This window comes from Myotis yumanensis, unplaced genomic scaffold (genome assembly GCF_028538775.1).
Source record: "Myotis yumanensis isolate MYYU_CA2020_CCGP unplaced genomic scaffold, mMyoYum1.0.hap1 SCAF_10, whole genome shotgun sequence".
In the NCBI taxonomy this organism is placed as follows: Eukaryota; Metazoa; Chordata; class Mammalia; order Chiroptera; family Vespertilionidae; genus Myotis; species Myotis yumanensis.
This window is the reverse complement of record NW_027223761.1, coordinates 19878971-19902531: the sequence shown is the minus strand read 5'-3', so window position 1 is coordinate 19902531 and position 23561 is coordinate 19878971. Positions and strand designations below refer to the sequence as shown.

The 23561-nt window shown below is 42.4% G+C and overlaps 1 protein-coding gene and 2 pseudogenes across 1 annotated transcript; 1 reads left to right on the top strand and 2 right to left on the bottom strand.

Moving 5' to 3' along the window:
• Positions 1 to 879: 879 nt before the first annotated feature.
• On the bottom strand, positions 880 to 1871 carry LOC139017733 (large ribosomal subunit protein eL6 pseudogene; annotated as a pseudogene).
• A 2511-nt stretch (positions 1872 to 4382) lies between these two features.
• Positions 4383 to 11909, top strand: LOC139017969 (glycine N-acyltransferase-like). Its single transcript, XM_070426590.1, has 5 exons — positions 4383 to 4460; positions 5564 to 5671; positions 9416 to 9542; positions 11127 to 11298; positions 11507 to 11909. Exons 1-5 carry the CDS (start codon positions 4383 to 4385, stop codon positions 11907 to 11909), a joined length of 888 nt encoding a protein of 295 aa, XP_070282691.1.
• Positions 11910 to 16501: 4592 nt separating this feature from the next.
• LOC139017968 (nuclear prelamin A recognition factor pseudogene) lies at positions 16502 to 17776 on the bottom strand (annotated as a pseudogene).
• Between the last annotated feature and the right edge of the window lie 5785 nt (positions 17777 to 23561).

The window sequence follows — 23561 nt, the reverse complement described above, 5'->3', positions numbered from 1 at the left end:
TTTAGATCCAGAAACATTTTAGAACCATTGAAAACAACCACCACTGGTCCCATCTCTATAGTCTCTGTAGCTGATCATTCAAAAGGACATATGTTTCTTAAACAAGAAAGGAAGGAAGGAAGGAAGGAAGGAAGGAAGGAAGGAAGGGATGGAGGGAGGGAGGGAGGGAGGGAGGGAAAGAAGAAAAGAAGGAAGAAAAGAAAAAGAAAAGTAAAGTAAAGAAAAGAAAAGAAAAGAAAAAAGAAAGAAAAGAAAAGAGAAAAGAAAAGAAAAGAGGAAAGAAAAGAAAAGAAAAGAAAAGAAAAGAAAAGAAAAGAAAAGAAAAGAAAAGGAAAGGAAAGGAAAGGAAAGGAAAGGAAAGGAAAGGAAAGGAAAGAAAAGGAAAGAAAAGAAAGCCAACAACATCCTGGCCTAAGGTCTGGGTAGCCAGAGTGCCTACGCACTAACGGGCTGAATACGTCAAACAATCTTTTCTCTGCTTCCTTCAGGGAATGATGATAATCATGATACACAAATACTATTGTGTGCCAGGTACTTACTAAGAAATTCCCATGGGCTTTTTTACTCACTTGGTGCCAGTGTCTGGATTACTCATTTAATCCTCACAAACTGTCTCTCACCTAAGTGTTGGTGTTATTCTCAGGATACTATTCCCACTGAAAGCTCTCACACTGTGAGCTAGGTTAAAGTTACACTGCATTTCTTTTAAAAAAACAACAATACACACACACACACAATCAAATGGGCTGAGCTGAAATATTGTGTGATTAGCTGCCAGTAATGATATTAATAATAACAGTAATAAAATAATAATTTTGAGTTATTATATGCTAGAAACTCTACTATGCACTTAATATGTATTAACTCACTTAACCATCACTATGATTTTCTTTCTATTTCTAAACCAACAAAGCATTCATTTAGGTTTTGGTAAGAAATTTCGGGTACCAGTTTGTGAGGATAAAGCCAGTTGGGGAGAGCAAACACAGAGGGAGGTAGCCTGGAGCTGAGGAACACCTTTAATTTTTGGCTGAAGTTGCAAGTCCATGGCTTTCTGATCAACCTTGTGCTGCTCTGTCCTCTCATATTTCTGTTTCTCTGTGTTGAGGAGCTCACCCTCCTGGTGACTGGGCAGGCGCTGCTCTTTCTTCCTGAAGTAAGCACCAGTGACATGTTTGGGATTTTCACCTCCCCTCTGTGTTTGTTCTTACCAGTGGGCTTTATCCTCACACACTGGTGTACTAAATTTCTTACAAAAAAAACTAATTAAACACTGATATCGGTCTTGGTAGAGATGCCGGTGATGAATTTCTGGTGTGTTCTATGCAGAGGAAACTGATTAAGGCACAGAGTTGCAGACATTAAGGCCCCTGCTCAGATGCTTCAGGAAAACCATTCTCTTGCCTCCGTAGTGCCCAGGAGTATGATAGAATGGTCCCGGGGGTGATGTTGGCCCACAGTTTTCTCACATGCTGACTGAAGGGCTTCTTCTTGTGGCTCAACAGCTCTGGAGGCACATCTTCAGTGGGGTAGTATCTAGGCATTTTGCAAAGTGTAAGCACTTGGGCACCACCTTTCTTGTCACTACCAACTGGGCTTGTGACAGCAGCAAGAACTTTCTCCTTTTTCGTTTCAATCCAGGATTTAGCTACCGAATACTTCCACTTATGCATGGCCTTTAGGAATATATAGCCGACCAGGAATATCTGCCAATTCCTCTGACCAGGACAGGGTTTCACCTCTGTGGGGCTTCCTCTTCTTACACATATTACCTTGGGGTTACCTTTCTTGACCTTGTCACCAGCATCAGCCTTCTTGGCTCCAGGTTTCTTCTCCTTAGGATCAAGCTTCTCAGCTTCTTCAACCTCCATCTTGCAAGATGGGAAAGAGACAATAATTTTCTAGGTAGAATCTGTTTTCATTAGGATTCATGAGTAAACCATGGAACCAAGAGGGTAAGTAACTTCTCCAAGGCTACAGTTTGTTAGTGGTGGCACTGGGGACATCACTGACTGCAACCTAATCCCCAAAATGCACTGCATATTTAAAGAACATATTTGTTAACATAAATGTGTATTAAATAAAAATTCAAGAGAGAGACCAAGATGGCGGCATAGGTAAACACCGGAGATTGCTGCCGCAAACAACCACTTAAAAAATACAACTAAAAGACGGAACGGACATCACCCAGAACCACAGGAAGGCTGGCTGTGGAGAGACTCTTCAACTAGAAGGAAAGAGAACAGCATACCGAGGCTCAGAGGAGGCGCAGTGTGGAAAATACAAAGGTGCAGAGGTGCGCGGGCAAAGTGGGCTGGTAGCTGAGGGCGTGGTTGTCTTTTTCAATCAGGAGGGAGTCTCAGACTTTGAGCTCCAGATCCGGGCAAGTCTCTAGGGACTCAGACTCAAACAGGAGAGGCGGGATTGTCTGGCATCAGTTGGAACGTGAGGGCAGTTTTCTCTCCGAGGTTTGCAGCGGTTGCTGGGGTTCTGAGAAGCAGAGCCTCTGGGAACGGGACTGAGAGCAGCCATAACTGCTCCCTCTGCCCACCCTGTTGATCCCCAGTGACCAAAACCCGCCCAAGCCCTGTGCAGAGCCAATTGCCGGATAGCCTCAGGCAAAGGCTAGATTAGCACCTCTCCAGAGGACAGAAGTTTTCCCACTTCAGATACAGGTGATTCTCACAGCCAGTCAGCCTGGTGGTCAAATCCCTCTAGTATTAACTACAACAATCAAGGCTTAACTAGAACAAGACTGAGCACAAAGACCACAAGGGAGTGCACCAAGAAAGCATAAAAAATGCGGAGACAAAAAAACATGACAGAAATGGAGGATATAGAGCTAAAAAACGCAATTTTGAGGGCTTGCAATAATGTGCTACAAGCTGCCAATAAACTTGATGAGAGCCTCACAAAATCTAATGAGACCCTCAATGCTGTGATAAAGAACCCACTAGAAATTAAGCATACACTGACTGAAATAAAGAATATTATACAGACACCCAATAGCAGACGAGAGGAGTGCAAGAATCAAGTCAAAGATTTGAAATGCGAAGAAGCAAAAAACACCCAACCGGAAAAGCAAAATGGAAAAAGAACCCGAAAATACCAAGATAGTGTAAGGAGCCTCTGGGACAGCTTCAAGCGTACAAACATCAGAATTATAGGGGTGCCAGAAGATGAGAGACAGCAAGATATTGGAAACCTATTTGAAGAAATAATGGCAGAAAACTTCCCCCACCTGGTGAAAGAAATGGACTTACAGGTCCAAGAAGCGCAGAGAACCCCAAACAAAAGGAATCCAAAGAGGACCACAGCAAGACACATCATCATTAAAATGCCAAGAGCAAAAGACAAAGAGAGAATCTTAAAAGCAGCAAGAGAAAGAGACTCAATTACCTACAAGGGAATACCCATACGACTGTCAGCTGATTTCTCAACAGAAACTTTGCAGGCCAGAAGGGAATGGCAAGAAATATTCAAAGTGCTGAATACCAAGAACCTACAACCAAGATTACTTTATCCAGCAAAGCTATCATTCAGAATTGAAGGTCAGATAAAGAGCTTCACAGATAAGGAAAAGCTAAAGGAGTTCATCACCACTAAACCAGTATTATACGAAATGCTGAAAGGTATCCTTTAAGAAGAGGAAGAAGAAAAAGGTAAAGATAAAAATTATGAACAACAAACATGCATCTATCAACAAGTGAATCTAAGAATCAAGTGAATAAATAATCTGATGTACAGAATGAACTGGTGACTATAATGAATCAGGGACATAGAAAGGGAATGGACTGACTATGCTTGGGAGGAAAAGGGAGTGGGAGATGCGGGAAGAGACTGGACAAAAATCGTGCACCTATGGATGAGGACAGTGGGTGGGGAGTGAGGTCGGAGGGTGGGGAGGGAACTGGGAGGAGGGGAGTTATGGAGGGGAAAAAAGAGGAACAAATGTAATCTGAACAATAAAAATTTAATTAAAAAAAATTCAAGGTAGTGTAAGAAAGTGAAGTGAACATTTTCAAAAACAGAACCAAATGCTTTCTGCCATCCACCTTCTTCCTGGCCATTACTGAGTACTTCAGTGTGGGTAACACCAATAGAGGGCACGGAAGAAGGTCCTGGACATTAGCATAGAACCTGCTATTCTAGTGTCTTGGTGGTGGTTCCTTCTGAATTTTTATGGTGTGTCACCTTCGTAGTAATGGTAGAAATCTAGTGTGACTCTACTTTCTCTCCCCCCAAGGCAGTTATTTTAGAAGTGGGAAGACTTATCTTACCTGTTACCTTCTAAGATTCAGGTAAAGGTGTGTGGATCTAATTCCTATTTTCTCCTCCTGACTGTTTGTTGATCCTCCCTCTAGGCTAAAATACCTGCCAAGATGCTCCACTTGCAGGGTCCACAGATGCTGCAGATGCTAGAAAAATCCTTGAGGAAGAGCCTCCCTGAGTCCTTAAAGGTGAGAGTGAGACAACCTCAGGGAGAGAAAGTGTTGTGTATTCTTTTGATACAAGTGGGGAAGAGAATGATCTTTTAAGGAGCAGCTATTTTGTGGTGGAAATTGACTTATGCTCCATCTCATTTACACTCATGCTCACATCACCTCTTTTACAAGGGAGGTATACTATGAAACTTCTTTGTACTATCTTTGCTACTTCATGTGAACAAATTAAAAGTTTAAGAAATAGCTATAATTGATTTGGCTTAGTAGGTAAGCGTTGGCCTAAGGACTGAAGGGTCCCTGGTTCTATTCTGGTCAAGGGCACCTGCCTGGGTTGTGGGCTTGATCCCCACTTGGGGGCATACAGGAGGCAGCCAATCAATGATTCTCTCTCATCATTGATGTTTCCCTCTCTTTTCTTCTCCCTTCCTCCCTGAAATTATTAAAAATATATTTAAAAAGAAAAGTTTAAGAAATAAGGTTTGTTCATCCATGTCATAGAATGCTCTAAAGTCATTAAATTAAAATTATTTTTATTTATTGGAAAAGAAATATGACTAGAATGTATTAATTCAATGGAGAGAAACATTTTAAAATTACATTTATCTGAAATTTTTCATTTTGTAAAATTTCTTGTGCATGTACATGAGTAGTAGGAAATCTATTAAAAGATTTTTTCACCTTTTTAAAAATTGAGATATAATTGACATACATTACATTAAATGTTCATTAAATTCTACAATGGGAAAGTTCATGATTTTATTCATAAATTTTATTAGTCTGAATATTTTACATTGTGATTATATTTCTAAAAGATACATCTATTGAGGCAAAACACTAAAACTTAAAATTGCTTGGCAAAAATACTCACTGGAGACCTTTCAATGATAAAATTCAATGATTTCATAGAAATAAACCTGTCCTGATCAAACAAGTTATTTTAACACCCTTTCATAATATAGAGTTGGGGAAAAGTAGTTTTAAAGTTGTGAGTACGTGAAACAGAGTTAATAAAGCTATTGTAATAATCATAACCTGCATTTTTTTTCAGATAAACAATTGTAAACCTACTTTTACCAACCCCTGTATATTGACCCTCCCACTTTCTTGTGATGCTGCAGGTTTATGGGACCATCTTCCACATGAACCAGGGAAACCCTTTCAAGCTGAAGGCCCTGGTGGACAAGTGGCCTGATTTGAATACAGTGGTTGTCCGTCCTCAGGAGCAAGTAAGATGTCAGATATGAAATGAATGTGCATCTATGTATGTATTTGCTATGTGTTTATCTTCACCTGGTAATGTGGGAGACCAGGGCGTATAGAAATGAATCCCAGGAATAGTAAACAGTCTCAGTCCTTGAAAATTCCACAGCTTGGAAGAGAATACAGATGAATCCATAGATAAATTACAGCATGGTCTGAAATGTGCAGCAACAGGAGAATTGAATGAAATGATTGTCTAACCACTATGCTGTATACCTGAAACTAATCTACACTAATAAAAGAGAAACATGCAAATTGGTATCACTCCACTACTCCCAGCAGCCAATCAGAGCAACTATGCAAATGAACCCAACGAAGATGGCAGTTAATTTGCATAAGCAGGTGCAGAGCGAAGACTGAAGGCTACGGCTGGAGTGAAGACTGAAGGCTTGGATTCTCTGCTGCTGTAAGACCTAAGGCCTTGGTCCCCGGTGCCAGAGGAAAACTGGTTCCAGCAGCCAGGAGAAGGAAGGCCTATTGTGTGAATTTTCGTGCAACGGACTTCTAGTCTATATAATAAAAGCCTAATATGTAAATTGACCAAATGGCAGAACGACCGGTAGAATGAACGGTCGCTATGATTCACACTGACCACCAGGGGGCAGACGCTCAATGCACTGGCACCCACCAAGGTGGGTGCCAGTGGGAGCCCCACAATCACCCCACTGGTCACCCCGTAGAGGGAGGCGACCGGTGGTGGTGGAGGGGGGGCAGGCTGGTGAGTGGGCTGACACCACCCCCCTATCACCCCACCAGTTGCCCCACAGATCAGCCCTGATCACCGGCCAAGCCTAAGGATCCTACCCATGCACAAATTTCATGCACTGGACCTCTAGAATAAATTAATATACTATAATTGAAAAATAAACTTTATTATAAAAAGAAATAACACAGGTGGAAAGCTGATTAAAATTATATAGGAGGCATTTTCATACTCACTCATTGTTTTAATTTGTTTTCAAGACAGGACCCCAAACAGCATCCTGGTTATACTAAACACCAAGCACCCTTCATTATTTCCTTTTTTAAAATGAAATTCTTTATTGTTTAAAATATTACATAAGTCTCCTTTAACCCAATTGACCTCTCCCCGGCTGCCTCCACCCCCAACACCTGACCTCTTCCTTGCCCCACTCTCCACCCACCGCTGGTCTGTGTCAATTGGTTTTGCTCATATGCATGCATATAAGTCCTTTGGTTGATCTCTTACCCCCTCACCCTCCGCCTTCCCTCATAGGTTGGACAGTTTGTTCAATGCTCCTATGACTCTGGTTCTATTTTTGTTCCTCAGTTTATGTTGTTCATTATATTCCACAAATGAGTGAGATCATGTGATTTTTATCTTTCTCTGACTGGCTTATTTCACTTAGTATAATGCTCTCCAGTTCCATCCATGCTGTTGCAAATGGTAAGAATTCCTTCTTTTTTACAGTAGCGTAGTATTCCATTATTTCTTGCCTTTAGTTTATGGCAAGAGAGGCACCCAATGGAAGATTGTGCTAATGTAAGATTATGTTGATGGCATAAACAAAAAGCTGATCTTCTGTTAAAAATATTAAAGCAACATTTCTCAGATTCGACATCTTTATTGGTGTGAATCAAACCCTAGTTCCATTGTTAACTCTTAACCTATGGAGAAAAATTATTTTCTATCTTTTAAAAATATCAACCTTGAACCACACCAACTCACTAGTGCTAACTCGCAACTTCTCCTTGTGGTACCGCATTCCCATTGAGAGGCTGAATGGTATTTTAACCAACTGTCATCAATAAAGTCAATAAAATAGGGCATTTAAAAAATTATATGTAGTAGAGGTTGCAGGGAAAAGACCAGAAATGCTTCCTGGTGGAAAATTTACCAAAACTGTATGTCAAGGATAAATAAGATTTTTTTTTTTATAGAGGGTCAGGACAGGACTTCATCCAAAGTAAACAAATTACAAATTGTGAGACATAATGTCTAAAACAACACAGAGAATTAGGGAATGTTAGAGCAAAATGACATGATTGTAGTTGTTGGTTACATATTGTGATAATTTTTAAAAGTTAAAAAAATTAAATAGTTAAAATATTTTAAAACTAAAAATCCTATATAATAAAAAGCCTAATATGCTAAGTGTCCTGTCGTCTGGTCTTCAGTTCAACCAATCAAAGTGTAATATGCTAATGATATGCTAAGACTGCTCAACCACTCACTATGATATGCACTGACCACCAGGGGGCAGATGTTCCAACTGGTAGGTTAGCTTGCTGCTGGGGTCCAGCTGACTGGGACTGAGTGAGATGGACCAGACATGTCCTGGAGCCCTCCCACAGTCCCTCTCTGGCTGGCCAACCTCCTGTGTCCCTCCCAGGCCCCAATCATGCACCAGCGGGGTCCCTCAGTCTTGCCTGCGCCCTCGCACAATCCGGAACCACTTGGGGGATGTTAGAGAGCTGGTTATGGCCCGATCCCACAAGCCAGGCTGAGGGACTTCACTGGTGCACGAATTCATGCACCGGGCCTCTAGTTTATTAACATTAAAATATTGAACTTGTATATAACTTGTATAGAAGTAAAACTGGTAAAAGAAAAATAGTTCACCAAATCAAATAATTTGGGGGAAAAGACTGTATTATTGAGAAAAACCTCAATGAGAAGTATTATTTGAGCTACTTTCAAAAACACAGTTTTAAAAATAAAGTTTTCCATCTTATGAGAGTTAATTGACATAATTGTGTATGCTTAAGATGTACAATGTGTATGTTTGATACACACATGTATTGCAAAATGATCATTACCATGGTTGTAGTTGAAACCTCCCTCATGTCACATATTGACTATTTCTTTTATGTAGTGAAAATATTTAAGATTTTCTTCTTCGTAGCTTTCAAGAACATATAATACAGTATTACTAACTAGAATCACCATGCTGTACATCAGATCCTCAAACTTATTCATCTTTTAACTTTTTTTTTGTTTCATCATTCATAGGTGGGTTTTCAAGTCTGTTACCGCCATCAGTTTTGATAGAGACATGTTCAGAGCCCACATTTTGTAGAAACCTTTGGTCTACAGCAAGATTTATACTTTTGGCCAAAGATTTTCACTGATGGTTTACTCTCTACTTCAGTTTTGCAAATGTTAGCTAAATACTTTATTTGATTTTAGTTTTGAAATGTTGCATCTTTATTTAGAAAATCATATTGATGTTTAGAAAGTTCTGACAATTGCATCTGACTGTTCCTAAGAATTTGCATAGCACGGTAGAATGTGAACATTTCCCTAATCTGATTCGTTTAAAAATCATAAGAGAACACAAAGTATCTTTGTTTTTGTTTTGTTTCGCTTTGTTTTGCTTTTGTTTACTGAAGCCTTTGGAGCTTACACATTTACTACCATAACATGTACTAAAAAGCATTTTACTAAAAGTCTGACTGTCCTGTGCTTTTTAAAAGAAATGTTAAATTCTAAATGGGTCATTTTGGTTTGAAATTTTAAAGCAAGAGCTGAGTTCAGAATAGTTTTATTCAGGAAATTTTTTAATATGACTTGAATAAGGAAGTCCTTGACTTGACTTCATAACATAAATAATTCCTCAATAAAAGTGATACACCAACAAAACACCTGATATTTAAAAATAACAGAGCATAATGGAACACGTACAACCGGTATGGCAATCACAAAATACAAATATTTTGGTTAATTCTGCTTTTCCCAATGCAAACAGGACATGGTAGATGACCTTGATCACTACACCAATACTTACCAAATCTACTCCAAGGACCCCAAGAACTGTCAGGAAGTGCTTGGCTTGCCAGAAGTCATCAATTGGAAACAGCATTTGCAGATCCAAAGTAAGTAAGAGGAATGGGAAGTGTGCTGACTCACGTCTCTCTCCTCACAATTTCCCTTATGATTCATATCTTTCTCCATACTTCAGACTCTCAGCCTGCTATAAGTTATTTTACTCAGCTGTGAATATAAATGTAATAGGGGAAAAACACCCTCAAAGCTTGCAAAAAATGGGCTTTGTATACGTATAGGAAACAATTTTTTGAGAGCCACAAATTTATTTTGCAGACATATCCAGAATCCCTTAGGTTGATTGAGTGCCAGGGCAGAGCTTCCCCTAGGGCCTTCCATGCCAGGAATAAGAATGACAACTCGTGCCATAAAGTACCATCTAGGTCATTAAGGAAACCGCATGGTTATGAGCATGTCATCCAGAATCACACTCCCTAGGATGGCATTTGTCTGTTACTTGCTATGTCATCTTAGCCACTTTAATTATCCTCACTGAGTCATATATAAAAATGAGGATAACAGCCGAACCGGTTTGGCTCAGTGGATAGGGCGTCAGCCTGCGGACTCAAGGGTCCCGGTTTCGATTCTGGTCAAGGGCATGTACCCTGGTTGCGGGCACATCCCCAGTGGGGGGCGTGCAGGAGGCAGCTGATAGATCTGATCTCGCTCATCGATGTTTCTAACTCTCTATCCCTCTCCCTTCTTCTCTGTAAAAAATCAATAAAATATATTTTTTTAAAAAAATGAGGATAACAATGGTACCTAAGGCACAAGGGTGTTGAGAAGATTCGATAACATATTGAATAAGAATTGCTTAGCACAATACCTGGATGTGTCAATTTACTTGGACTGCAAAGCAAACCTCATAATTCTGTGAATCAACATTTGGGCTGGGCTTTGCAAGACAGTTCTTCTGCTGGTTTCATCCAGATTTGCTCATGTGGCTGCAGGGTGTTAATGGATGGACTATGCACTAGTTGCTCTAGCATGGCCTCACTCACATGCCTGAATGACAGTTCTGGCTGTCCGTGCTGACCACCTTGATGACAGCATGATAGGAGCACAAGTCCTCAGCTGACTACCCTAATCCTATCCATATGGTGTGGGTCTCAAGGAAATCAGGAGCACAAAGAAAGCCCATGGTGCAAGCCCTCTTTAGCCTCTCTCTGCATCAAGTGTTCTCTTTTCCATTGGCAAAAGCAAGCCATATGGCCAAGGTCAGATGCAGTACAGGAGGGGATGATTCCAAGGAAAAGACACAGAGACATGGGCGCATTGTCGGTTATTCCTGCAACAATCTGCCATACTATGAACAGAGTAAGTGCACATGAGATGTTGGCTACTATAATTTGTATAATGACTCTCCTGTGATTATGAAAACAATATGTTCATGTAGCCCAGAAAATTTGGTTCCAGTCTTGGCATTGCCACAAATTCTATGACCATGGTTGTGAATGAATCTCTGAGCATGTTCATTGCACAAATCTTGACTATGTGATGCTCGATTACACATTGGCAGTACCAAGCCAGAACATAGGTTTTTAGACTGTAAATGTAGACATGTACCACTCTACTGGACAGCTTCTCCATAAAATGCACTGAAATAATTGCATGTCTCCTTAAAACCCATCTAGGTTCCCAGTCCAACCTGAATGAGGTGATACAAAATCTCGCAGCCAGCAAATCCTTCAAAGTCAAGCACACAGAGTGCTTTCTCTATTTGCAACTTAACACTGTAAAGAAACTGATTCCTTCTCTGTTGGATGTAAAGAACTTACCACCTGGTGATGGCAAACCCAAGGCCATGTAAGTTTGAGATATGTCACTGCATACTCACACCTCCCATTCCTGAAGTAGCCTCCCAACTTCTCTTCCTGCTTTCACTCTTGCCCCACTACAGTCAATATTCTTCAAAGCAGCCCAATTCATCGTTTTCAGAAATTATAGACAGTAGGGACAAGAACAGATATAATAAGTACTCATGGACTTTACTTTTCTCTTGGAACCTCCATAGCAATCAAGAAATGCTTAGACTCTCATCCCTGGATGTTACCCATGCTGCCCTGGTGAATAAATTCTGGCATTTTGGTGGCAATGAGAAGAGCCAGAGATTCATCGAGCGCTGTATCCAGACGTTCCCCACATTCTGTCTACTGGAGCCTGAGGGAAACCCTGTGTGCTGGAAGCTGATGGACCAGACAGGAGAGATACGGATGGCAGGCACCCTGCCTGAGTACCGGAAGCAGGGCCTCATCTCCTATGTCGTGTATAACCAGACCAAGGCTCTTAACAACCTTGGCTTCCCCATATATTCTCACGTTGACAAGAATAACAAAATTATGCAGAAAATCGGTTACAATCTGCATCATATCCGCATGCCCTGTACCTGGAACCAGTGGTACTGTGTGCCTCTGTGATGCTGTCCTACAAACAAGTATCAGATGGTCCCCAACATGTGGCTGGAGCAATGGGTGGGTGGGCAGAGAGAAAAAATAAATTGTACATAATTGTAATTATCAGTAAAGTAGTGGGCTCTGGGGAGGCAGAGTGAATGTTCAATACCATGGTCCCTGCACTCAAGTCACTGCTGGCTTCCCTTAGGTGTATCAGGTTGAAGCAGCCTCAGGTACTCCACATGGTTTAGTTCCCCCACGCTTCCGGGGATCTCCATGACACTCTCATCAGCTGCATGCTGCCCAGAATGGCTTCTCCTGGAACTCGTAGTATGTGGATCTGTAGAGCCTTGCCAGATTTTCCAGAGAGAGGTAATAGTTTCTGAGCATGATGACTTCTTCTCTCTTTCCATGGTCTTCCTCCTAATGATCAGCAAGTGGACTCTGCTCAGTAGGTCTGTAGAGATTATCCTCTCCTCTGCTGCTTTCTCTATACATTAAAGGATTATACACTAATATGTATGAAATACTAGGTTAAACATAGTGTACATGATATGGCAGGGAGAGTTTCAAAGAAAAAGTCTAACTTATATTAGCCTGTCCCCTCCTCACTCCCACACCAGGGAAAATGATTCAATGTTGCTTCTAACAGCAGAACTTTTCTAAATCTACCTAAACCCCAAACAATAAAAAGATTTTGTGTTTGATTGTACAAGTTGAAGTGAAGTGGTTTGTGATGGGAAGAGCCTGGGTTGGGTTTATGGAGAGTGGGAAGACCCAGACCCAGGGAGGTGGCTATTTATTGAGAAGTTTAGGGGGAGGGCATTACATCATGGTACCTATTGTTTCACTTGACCTTGGCACATTATTTCAGGATGCCTAAATTCTATGCAGTCCAGACAATAGTCTCATGGGAAAGTCTGGTTGGTGGTGTGGAGCAATTTTTGTCCTGGTTGGATCAGGGTGGTTGGGAGAGTTTCCTGCCCCAACATTTCAACAGGAACAGCACTAAACCTTGGCACTAGGACCCAAAGAGAAAACTGGACTGAAGATAGTCATCTGGATTAAGAACCTGTTTGCTTTTGGTCCATCTACAACTAGAATTAGGCTGTAGAATTGAGGATGAAGGCCCCACAAATAGAGAAACCAATGTGTGAGGTTTAATTTCTTATGCACTCAAAAGAGTGGAGGCTCAGTTTAGAGAAGGGATTCTCAACCTTGGTACAATGGGCATTATAGAGTGGACAATTTTTTTCTCATGGGGCCATCCTTTGCATTTATAGGATATGGAGCAGGATCCCTGCTCACTACCCACTGGATGTCAGTAACACTTTCCATTCCAGTTATGACAACTAAAAATGTCTCCAGCTCTTGATAACCTCCCTGGGTGGCAAAATCAGCTTCAGTTGAGAGCCACTGGTTTAGGAGTTGAGGTTCTCTCACTCGAGGATGCATCTGAATCACTTAGGGGGATTGTTAATACAGATAGTGGGCCTCACCCCTAGATTTTCTGATTCAATGGATTTGGGGTAGATTTCCAGATTTACATTTCTAACGAGTTTCCTGATGCTGCTGGTCCAGGAGCCATAGAACTATAGATGAAAATTAGTATTGCACACTTCTTAGATTTATTGTTTTGCCTTAATAGTTATAATGTAAATTTTTAAAAATAAATTTTTATTGGTTTCAGAGAGGAAGGGAGAGGGAGAGAGAAATAGAAATTTCAATGATGAGAAAGAATCATTGATCAGCTGCTACCTGCATGTCCCCTACTGGGGATCAAGTCTGCAACCTGGGTATGTGCCCTGACCAGAATTGAACCCGGGACCCTTTAGTCCCCAGGCCGACACTCTATCCATTGAGCCAAACTGGCTAGGGCAATGCAAATTTTTTTCTAATTGATATGTCATATTTCATAAAATTATTTTTTTAATTAAATAGACATTCAATACTTTATATCCACTGCAGCTATATATTACTAGAGGCACAATGCACAAAAATGTGTGTACTTGGGTGTCCATCAGCCCTGCCTACCCCCTCTTGCAGTCTGGGACCCCTTGGGGGATGTCCGACCGACAACTTAGGCCTTTTCACAGGGGGATCAGGCCTAAGCTCTCAATCAGACATCCCTTTGGCAGCCTGGGAGTCAGGGGATGTTCGACTATGGCTTTGGCCAGCTCCTTTGCGGCTGTCTCTGTGGAAGGACCAGGTCCACGCTACTGCCTCTCCCACCACCTCTGTGAAAGGGGAGGTGCCAGGCCCACCATAGCTGACCAGGCAGTGCAGGCTTGCTGGCCTTGCCCCTTGCCCACTGGTTGTTCTGGCAGGTCATTCCAGAAGGTTGTTCTACCATCTGGTCTAATTAGAATATTAGCTCTTTATTATATAGGATAGCAGTTAGATAGTTATATAATTTACAACATGGTTTCCCCAATAAGTTTAGTTCCTACCTTATTCCATACATAGTTATTACAATACTAGAGGCCTGATGCCCAAAATTTGTGAAAGGGGTTGGCCCTCGCAGCTCCAGCTTCATTTGGAAGATCATCTGGATGGTCATTCTGCTGTTTGGTCAAATTAGCATATTAGCTCTTTATTATATAGGATTATTGACTATACTAGAGGCCCAGTGCAGGGGGGTTCCTCAGCCCAGCCTGCACCCTCTTGCAGTTTTGGACCCATTGGGTGATGCCTGATTGGTCCTTAGTGCTGCCGCAGAGGCAGGAGAGGCTACCACCACCGCCGCTGCGCTCGTCAGCCATGAGCCTGGTTTCTGGCTGAGTGGGGCTCCTCCTATGAGAGCACACTGACCACCAGGGGAGAACTCTTGCATTGAGTGTCTGTCCCCTGGTGGTCAGTGCATGTCATAGAGACAGGTCGTTCCACTGTTTGGTCAATTTGCATATTAGGGTTTTAAGATATAGGACTAGAGGCCCAGGGCATGAAATTCATGCACTGGAGGGGGGGGGTTCCCTCAGCCCGGCCTGCACCCTCTCGCAATCTGGAACCCCTCAGGGGATGTCCACCTGCTGGCTTAGGCCCATTCCTTGTGGGGAATGGGCTTAAGCCAGCAGTTGGAAATTCCTCTCGCAGTCCGGGACTCCTTGCTCCTTACCGCTCACCTGCTCACTGCTCCTTACCATTCAGCTCGCTGTTCCTTAGCACTGCCATGGAGGCAGGAGAGGCTCCCGCCACTGCCACTGCACTTGCCAGCCGTGAGCCCTACTTTTCTGTGTAGTTGTGTACCAACTGCTTTCTTCCTTCTCATTTAGGGTTAGCAGAATATGAGGGCAGAGCACACTGCCGTGGAACGCAGAGAGCTGCCTGGAGCTGAGGGGAGTGGCTGGGCCCATGGGGTGAGAGGTGGACACAGAGGACATTATCTCATCCAATTGTGGGGCTGGCTGGCCAGCCTTCATCTGCCTGACCCCACCCAGGCAGGGACCGAGCAGGGTGTCTGCCTCTCCATTCTCCATCCTTCCATCTGTGACACCTGACACCCTTTCTAGGCCTCCCCCAAAGTGAGTTCAGCTCAATCCCTGAACCTAAAAGGGCATGGGAGGTGTGATGTGAATGATACCACATCCCACGGGGTTTGGGCTATGGAAGAGGGGCTGCACGCAAATGAAAGAGACAAGACAAGAAATAATAATTTGGAAATTGGGGGGGCCAGACGGGAGCCCATCTGAAGAAGAAGGACTCCACTTGGGCTCTGGCCTTGCCATCCTTTTATTCAGTTTGTGATACACCTATAGCCCTTAGGCAGGCAATTTCCAGTAACAGACATTCTTATCAGTAAGGATTTACATGACTATCTGGTGGGAAAGTTGCTTCAGCTACCATTGTCTGGACTAAACAGTTGGTGCATAGCCATGACCTTTGCCAGGGCTCAAGGGTCACCAGCATTCCGGGCTCCTTGTCCACACTTCTATTCTAGAGAAGACAACAGGTGGCTTCCCACAGGGGGGCTCCACTCCAGTGCCCCCTGATTCCCAGTGACAGGACCTGGTCTCAGGACGGTGGCCACAGCTGCAGAACAGAGCTATGTTTCCAGAGAAGTTGGGAATGCAGAATTTTGTATGAGCCCCTATTCCAAAAGGTGGCAGTTTATTCACATTGTGGCAAAGACACCTTCAAAAGTAACATAAGTGGGTAAAGTCAGAGTCAAATCAGGCCATTTCCTCATCCAATCTCTCTGAGGCATGTGGACAGAACCAAGTCTCAGCTCTTAGAAGGACACTTCTGGGTGTTTTTTAAGCCTAAAGGACAGTAGTCTGTCTCCATTCTTATTCTTTGGGATTTTTTTCATCGTTGGATAAGAGGATACATACATTGGGGCAATCCTCTATAGATACAATATTCCAGTTGCACCCATGTGATGACGATAGTGCCACTTAGAGAGAGGAAGCTGACAGATGGAGAATAGGGAATTCTAAAAGCAAAAGCAATGACAGAGATGCTAAGCCTTTCCTTCAAGCGTCTGAAACCCATCCTTAGGCAGCCTTCAGGCTGGGTGTCTGCTGGACCTTTACCACATGATGTCCTGGCAGGCTGCCCTGGGCCCTGCTAGGTGGTGTGCAGGTCTGTCTGAGCCCGGGGGCAGTCCACCCCGCCAGTCACTCCTGGTACAGCTTCTGCACATGGGCGCTGGTCTCCGGGGACCACACCGGGATGGCAGTGTAAATGCCTTCCATCTGCCACAGCAGTGCCCTCTCTGCAAGCTCGTCCTCCGCCTGGTCCTGGCCCCTGTCGCTTAGGCATCCCCAGCACAGGATAGGACCTCCACGGAGTGTCAGGGGAGTTTGCCGCTCTACAGCTTCAGTACCACTTCTGGATGTTCCAAAAGCCATAAGCAGCCTCAAAGCATAGCAGAATTTCTCCGTCCCTTTCAAGGGTGACCTCCTGGAAGTCTTTGTTCATCAGGGTGCAGTAGGTGAGCACCCCCATGTCCTTGTTGAACAGCACTTTGGCCATGTGCCTGAAGATTTGTGCCTGGTACCCGCCGGAGCTGGCACCCTCGTGGAGCCTTACCTCCTCCTCCTTCATGTCTCCAAACAGAGTGTCCATGGTGGTGTCAGTTGAGGCAAGGTCACTTTGCTCCATTATCTGGACAATTTCACCTGAGGTTAACATGCAGTCAGCACCCTGGGAACTATGCAAAGCTGTGGGAACATCTTCTCAAAGGGCCTCCAAGTTCTTGTCGTAACATGGGCCACAATGACTTGGAAAATCTTGTCTGTGCCTGGGGACAGGTTCTCCAATCTGGTGAGGTAATCCTACACCAGAGAGCCCATGATCTGCTGGGGAGACTTGGCCATGCAGAGGTGGGGGGTGATGGGGTGACCCAGCACACTCTCTGCATATCAAACTCAGCCAGGGTAGGCGGAGGTCAGCATGGATAGCCGGGGCTCTTCCTCACAGTGCTGGCAGTACCGACGCACCAATTCCTTCTGAATCTCTAGAATGCTGAAGTCTGCAGCTATCTTCATGTGAAAGACAGTGTACCCCAAGGCTTTTGAGCAGCCGCAGAGCTTTCTGGGTGCATCAGCGACACTCAGGTTGAATTTAGCAGCAAAATAAGGCAGAGACTGAGGACACTTGACACTGCCAGCACCTTGTGTTATGAGGTATCACATTTCTTATTAAGGTTCAGAACATGGAAGAAGTCTGTGGTGTTCTGATGAGAAACTTGGACTCCCTCCTTTGTGGTCACACAACTGTCACACACCAGGCAGTCACTCAGAAACATGTTGGCATTGTCCAACTTATGGAATTCTCTCTTCTCTCCCTTCTCCTGAGCCGGACTCCGGGCATTGACTGCGGCATTCTCTTGATCATTGGTTTTTGTTTTTTTTACTACATCCCTTCCGTGTGCAGTGCTCACACTTCATCTGGAGCGGGGCAGGTAGGGGAAAGCGGTCACCTTTGGTTGCCCCCGGCACTGCTGGCAGTATCCTTTCTTCCTTGTGGAGCATTTAGGGGGGGAAAGTGGCCGCAGTGCTCGAGGCTGAGATCCAGGAGACTGGCAGTGCTGTTGGGATAGTGCCGGTGGCGTTAGTTGGTTGGTGCCTGGCCTGTCCTCTAGAGATTGAACCTGCAGGACTACTAAGGGAGCCAGTCCCCAGTCCCACCCTGCCTCCACTACCAATTGATTGGAGTCTGAGGGCCTGGAGGAGGGGCCAAGAGGTCTGCCTTCCAGCTGCTTCCCTGTCGCCACTGCCAGCTACTGCCACTGACTGATTGGAGCCTGAGGGACCCCAGTTCCTCTTTTAGCCATCCCCTGATCAATTGGAGCCTGAGGGCCAGGGGGATGGACCAGTTTCGTATATATAGATTCCCTATACCATACTTTACATCCTCATGACTATGTTGTAACTGCCAATTTGTACTTCTCAATTCCTTCACCTTTTCCACCTACCCTCCTGACACCCTCCCATCGGACAAACATCAGTTTGTTCTCTGTATCTATGAGTCTGTTTTATTTTGTTTGGACATTTATTTTGTTCTTTAGATTCCACATAAAGGTGAAATTGTGTGGTATTTGCCTTTCTTTATCGGACTTACTTCACTTAGCCTAATATCTCTAGGCTCATCATAAAAAATTCTCAAAACTCACATAAACATTGTCATTAATCAGTGCAATAGCTACACACCAAACTACCCTTTTACAACTTTGTCATGATACCTGACAACTAGAGAGCATCTGAAATTCTTTTTTAATAAATGGAAAATAATCTTAAGCTATTGAGTGTTGTGCAGTGGAAAAGCACAGACATTTGAGTAATAAGTCTTTGCCCATCATGTGTGTATTCAACTGGTTGTTTGAAATCTGACCTAAAGAATCTTTTCTATTCAGAGTGACATCTCAACTGTCCTCATGGCCCCACATTTAAGGGCACATTTTCTGTCTGTGCCGCTCAGCACCAGCTCAGCTCTACAACTACTTCTCATGAGCCCCCTTCATACCACCCCAAGGTAAATTGCATACACAATCTGGCATTCTTCAAAGTGCTTTCTGAGCGAAGCTGCAGACCTCCACACATGAAAGCTGCCATTTGTTTTTAGTGCCTTTGTCAAGAGCAGGAAGAATTACAATGGACAAGATAAGAAACGCCCCCCCCCCCCGCCCCCGCACCCCCTCACCACCACCACTCTAAGAACTACCTGTGGTCAGTGAGGAGGAAGAGGCTGATGACAATGAAATAGGGAGAAGGACCTCAGGGTCAGGTAAAGGAAAGCACACCCCACTCATGACACCAGCACAAAAGAGGAGATCTCATGACATTTATGAAATCCATAGGATATACTATGGAACACAGCAGGCAAAGTGAGAGTGGAGTTTAATGTGTTATTGTTGCAACTTTAAAGATTTGTAATTTTACACAATGAAGGTCTAAATTTTAAAAATGCCTTATGTTGTGGATAGGATTAAATGATTTTCACATTTCTCAATGATCCAATAAATAACTTAATAATACCACATTGTCTGTGTGTAATTGTGGACTCATAATGCCTCATAGAGTCCATGTATTTCAACTACAGTCATAACTCTCCATTATTGCAAATTTCACTGTGGGGAGCCCATTTAGGGTTAAGCCTCGGACTGACCTGTTGGCAAAGTCACAAACAAGTCCCAGCTTAGAGGGCACAGTCCTCTTAGCATATTTAGGCTTGACCTTATAACGCTCCCTAGATCTTACCTGGGAAGCTAATGGGCTGAGGGAAGTGCAACAAGAACAAAAACAAGTGAAACTCACAAGAACAGTGTAAACAAGAGAAACTCACAAGAACAGTGTAACTTTGGTAACCACTATCTTGTTTACCTCTGACTATAAAAATAAAGGCTCAGATTGCCTCGGGATCTTTTCTCTGTGGCCTCAGCTAGGCACAGGAAGATCCACGGAGAAAACATTCTTCGCAGACTCCGTCCACATCTTTGGGAACCCCTGGACTGCTGGGGCTGGACCCCGGCTTTTCACCAATAGAACCCCCTATTCTGTTGATTCTTAAATTCTTTGGACATGACCTCATTAATGTTTGAAAGCTATCTTGCTTTCATACACATAAAATGCTTATAACTTATTTTATATCTCTCTGTAGGAAACCAGAATCAATTATTTCTTCAAGAAGTCATAGTTATTTTTACTGAAAAAAAAAATAGTGTTAGAGATAAGGATGTCTGTATCTTAAAATTTTCAAATGTAGAATGAGAATAGCACTACCTACCAACATTGACTTGTTAAAATAATTCAACAAAATAATTCATATAAATTTCCCTGCTCAGTGTCTGGTCCACAATAAATGTTACCTCCCCTTATTATTATCACTGAAATGGAAAAAATATGAAACAGATTCTCTGATTATTCCAATTCCTCAAGAATTGGTGAGGAATTCATTGATCTATGGTTAATCTAGTTACTGTAGAAAAGGCTCAGGCCAATCACCTAGGACATTCACTTTTTATTTCCCTCTCAACTCCTCTCACATCTTTAATATTTCTTAGTCTTCCATGAACTGGAGGTCCCAGCCAAGTTGCTTCTTCTACAAAGCTCATGGATTCTAACTTTACTAGGAAGTTCTTTTAAAGGAACAATCCAATGCCCTTAAAGATGAAGATAAGATATTTTATGGGAAACAAGATGGCTTTGCAGTCTTTAATACATATCTTTGGATATCTTTCAGCATGCTGAGTGCCTTATTGTTTGATGTAGATGATAGAAAAATATCCAGAATACCTCAGGATTTACCCTCATGTCCATCTAAAGACTTAAAATTTCTGGACCCCGAGTCTACCTAACATAGATAAATTGTCTCTGTTAAGTTTCTTATTTGTTTTAATATGAAGGATTTCCTGCCTGGAGTAAATAATAGTGCTCTATCAAGAGCTTTTGTAAGGCCCGGCAGGCGTGGCTCAGGGCACATGCCAGTGTTGCAGCCTCGATCCCTGGTGAAAAGCATGCAGGACGCAGCTCATCAATGATTTTCTTTTATTATTGATGATTCCATCTCTCTCTCCCTCCCTCCCTCTCTGGCATATAGATATAGATATAGATATACATATAGATGTACATATAGATATAGATATATAGGTAGATATATATTATATCTATATCTATCTATATCTAAATATTAAAGAGCTTTTATAAGGAAAAGAGAACACACTGCATGGGAAAGTGACTTGTGACTGCTACATGTAGTGGAACTACAGACTATTGTTTTAGTATGCCCAAATCTAGTGCACTAGCTCATATGGTAACAAGGAAGACCTAGAGGTCAGGAGTGTGTTTACATTTGGGTGTGGTTCAGCCACTCAGTGGAAGATACTGGGCAAATTACATTAGCATGCTATGTTTTTATTTTCCATTTCAAAAATGCAGATAAAATATATGCACTTGTAAAAATAGATATAAAGAGGATTGTATAAGTGCATGTTAGAGAATTGGCTCAAGATTGCAGGTGGAATCTAGTTATCATCAGTCTAATCCTCATTTGGTGATTAAATTAACATTAATAAGAGCCAGGGAAGAGAAGAATTCATTAACACTTCAGTTGTGTTGGGGAATTCCAACAAGCTGGAGAGTGAAGATCAGGATTAGGGAGAAATGAAACTGCAAGAATCCACCACCTATAATACATGTGAAGCGTGTGCTAGGAGGGCACAAGGCGGAGGATCAGCCTAGAGTCAACACACAAGTTGGAGGAAACCCAACTCAGGCCTGTTATTGATCAGAGCTAGAATACCCAAAGCTTGGAGGTTGACCCTTGATTCCATTCTGGTTTTTGCTAAGCACTTTGCTGGTGTGAGGCACTGAGGAGAGACACTGGGGACGAGAAGGAACAAAGAGTTTCTGACCCTTGGAAGAGCAGAGGGTCTTACACAAAGATGGCAAACTATTGTCATGTATGGCAATGTGTCCCATCCCATCTTCCCAAAATACCAGGCACATTCAACTGTCATTTTTTTAGGTGTGGAGAGGAACTCTCAAACTCAAAGATAAAATGGAAACCAGGAATGACTAAAGAATTGACTAGGAAAAGAGAGGCATCAGACTCTACCTGTGGCTGAATTCACACCTACTGAAGGAGAAATAGAACAAAGAGAAGACTCTCAAGTATTTCCTGCTACAGGCATATGAAAGAATCACTTAGAGATTTTGGAAATTAAATATTGGAATTTCAGTAAAAAATCTCAGTAGACGGACTGAGTAGCAAAGTGGACACTGCTGACAGATAATTAGAAAGCTGGATGATCTAGTAGATAATAACACAAACTGAAGACCAGAGGGGTCATATGAAAGAAAAGACAAGAGAACTGAACAACACGAACAAGTTTAAACATTCACCTAAATGGCATTCCAGAAAGTGAGAACAATACAAATGGAGTGATAAAAATAATTTAAAAGGAGGAAAAGGAAAGGAAAGGCAGAAGTAGCAGAAGAAGCAGAAAATTTTCCAAAAGTGAAGAGTATCTTAAGATTGAAAGAATGCACTTCAGACTGAGTGTGAAAAGAACTCATTAGACATATTACTGTCTAATATCAGAGCAGCAGAGATGAAGACAAGATCCTACTAGTTCCAGAGAGAGGGAATAGATGGGTTATGGTCAGAAGACTAAGAATCACACTGACTTCAGACTTCTCACCAGCAGCTCCAGGTACCTAGTAAACAGAGAAGTGATATAAAAGTTATTAGGTTTTAGGCCTACACACATAAAGGAAGGCAAAACCTTGGGAATAAAGTACAGCATAGGTAATATAGTCAATAGTGTTGTATTAACTATGTTTGATATCAGATGGGTGCTAGACTGATGGGCGTGATGACTTCGTAAAACATTATATAAATGTCTTACTAATATGTTGTTCACCTGAAACTAATATAATATTGTATGGCAAATGTAATTGAAAATTTAAGAATAAATAAAATGTGCTAATAAAATAAACATGTTAAATACATTAGAAAATATGATAAAACAGCATTTAATTAGAAGAACAAGTTTTTAAAAAATTTGGACATACAGTAACCCGGTAAGTTCAATACACAGAGATTCTCACTTTCTATCTTTTAAAATGAGGTATAATTTACAAACACACAGATCTTAAGTTACAATTCCGTTGGATTGAAACAAGTTTACACTTATGGAACCTATATCATTTCAAAGAAATAGAACAATATTATCATTTCTGATAGCACTTCATAAATGTTAGCTTATTTAACTTAAAAACAAAAACACCAGTAAGAGTGGGCACTATTATTCACCCTTCCTATAGATGAGGAAACTGAAGCACAAAGATTAGACAACTGGACAAACACTAGTAAATGGATGCAACCTTGGGACACAAGCAGATTCCCAAACCTGTAGAACCAGCTTTCTGAATATGTCACCAAGAGGGAGGGACTGCCCCTGGGTCCCACACCAGCTAACAGAAATCTCCCACTCCTCCCAGCCTTTATAAGGGCAAGTCCTGCATTAAATGCTTCAGCTTAATGATTTCTGTAGAAAATTTACCAAAACACGCTTTGCAGGTCTGAGCTGTGCGTGCAAGGATAAAGGGGATTTTATATTCTGGAAAAGTCTGCTGCCTCCCATCTGTTCCTGGGGACCAGTCTGCGTGGAGTTCACCTTCCAGGTGAGAACTCATCTCACTGGAAAGAACCATTGCTTTGTGACACCCACCC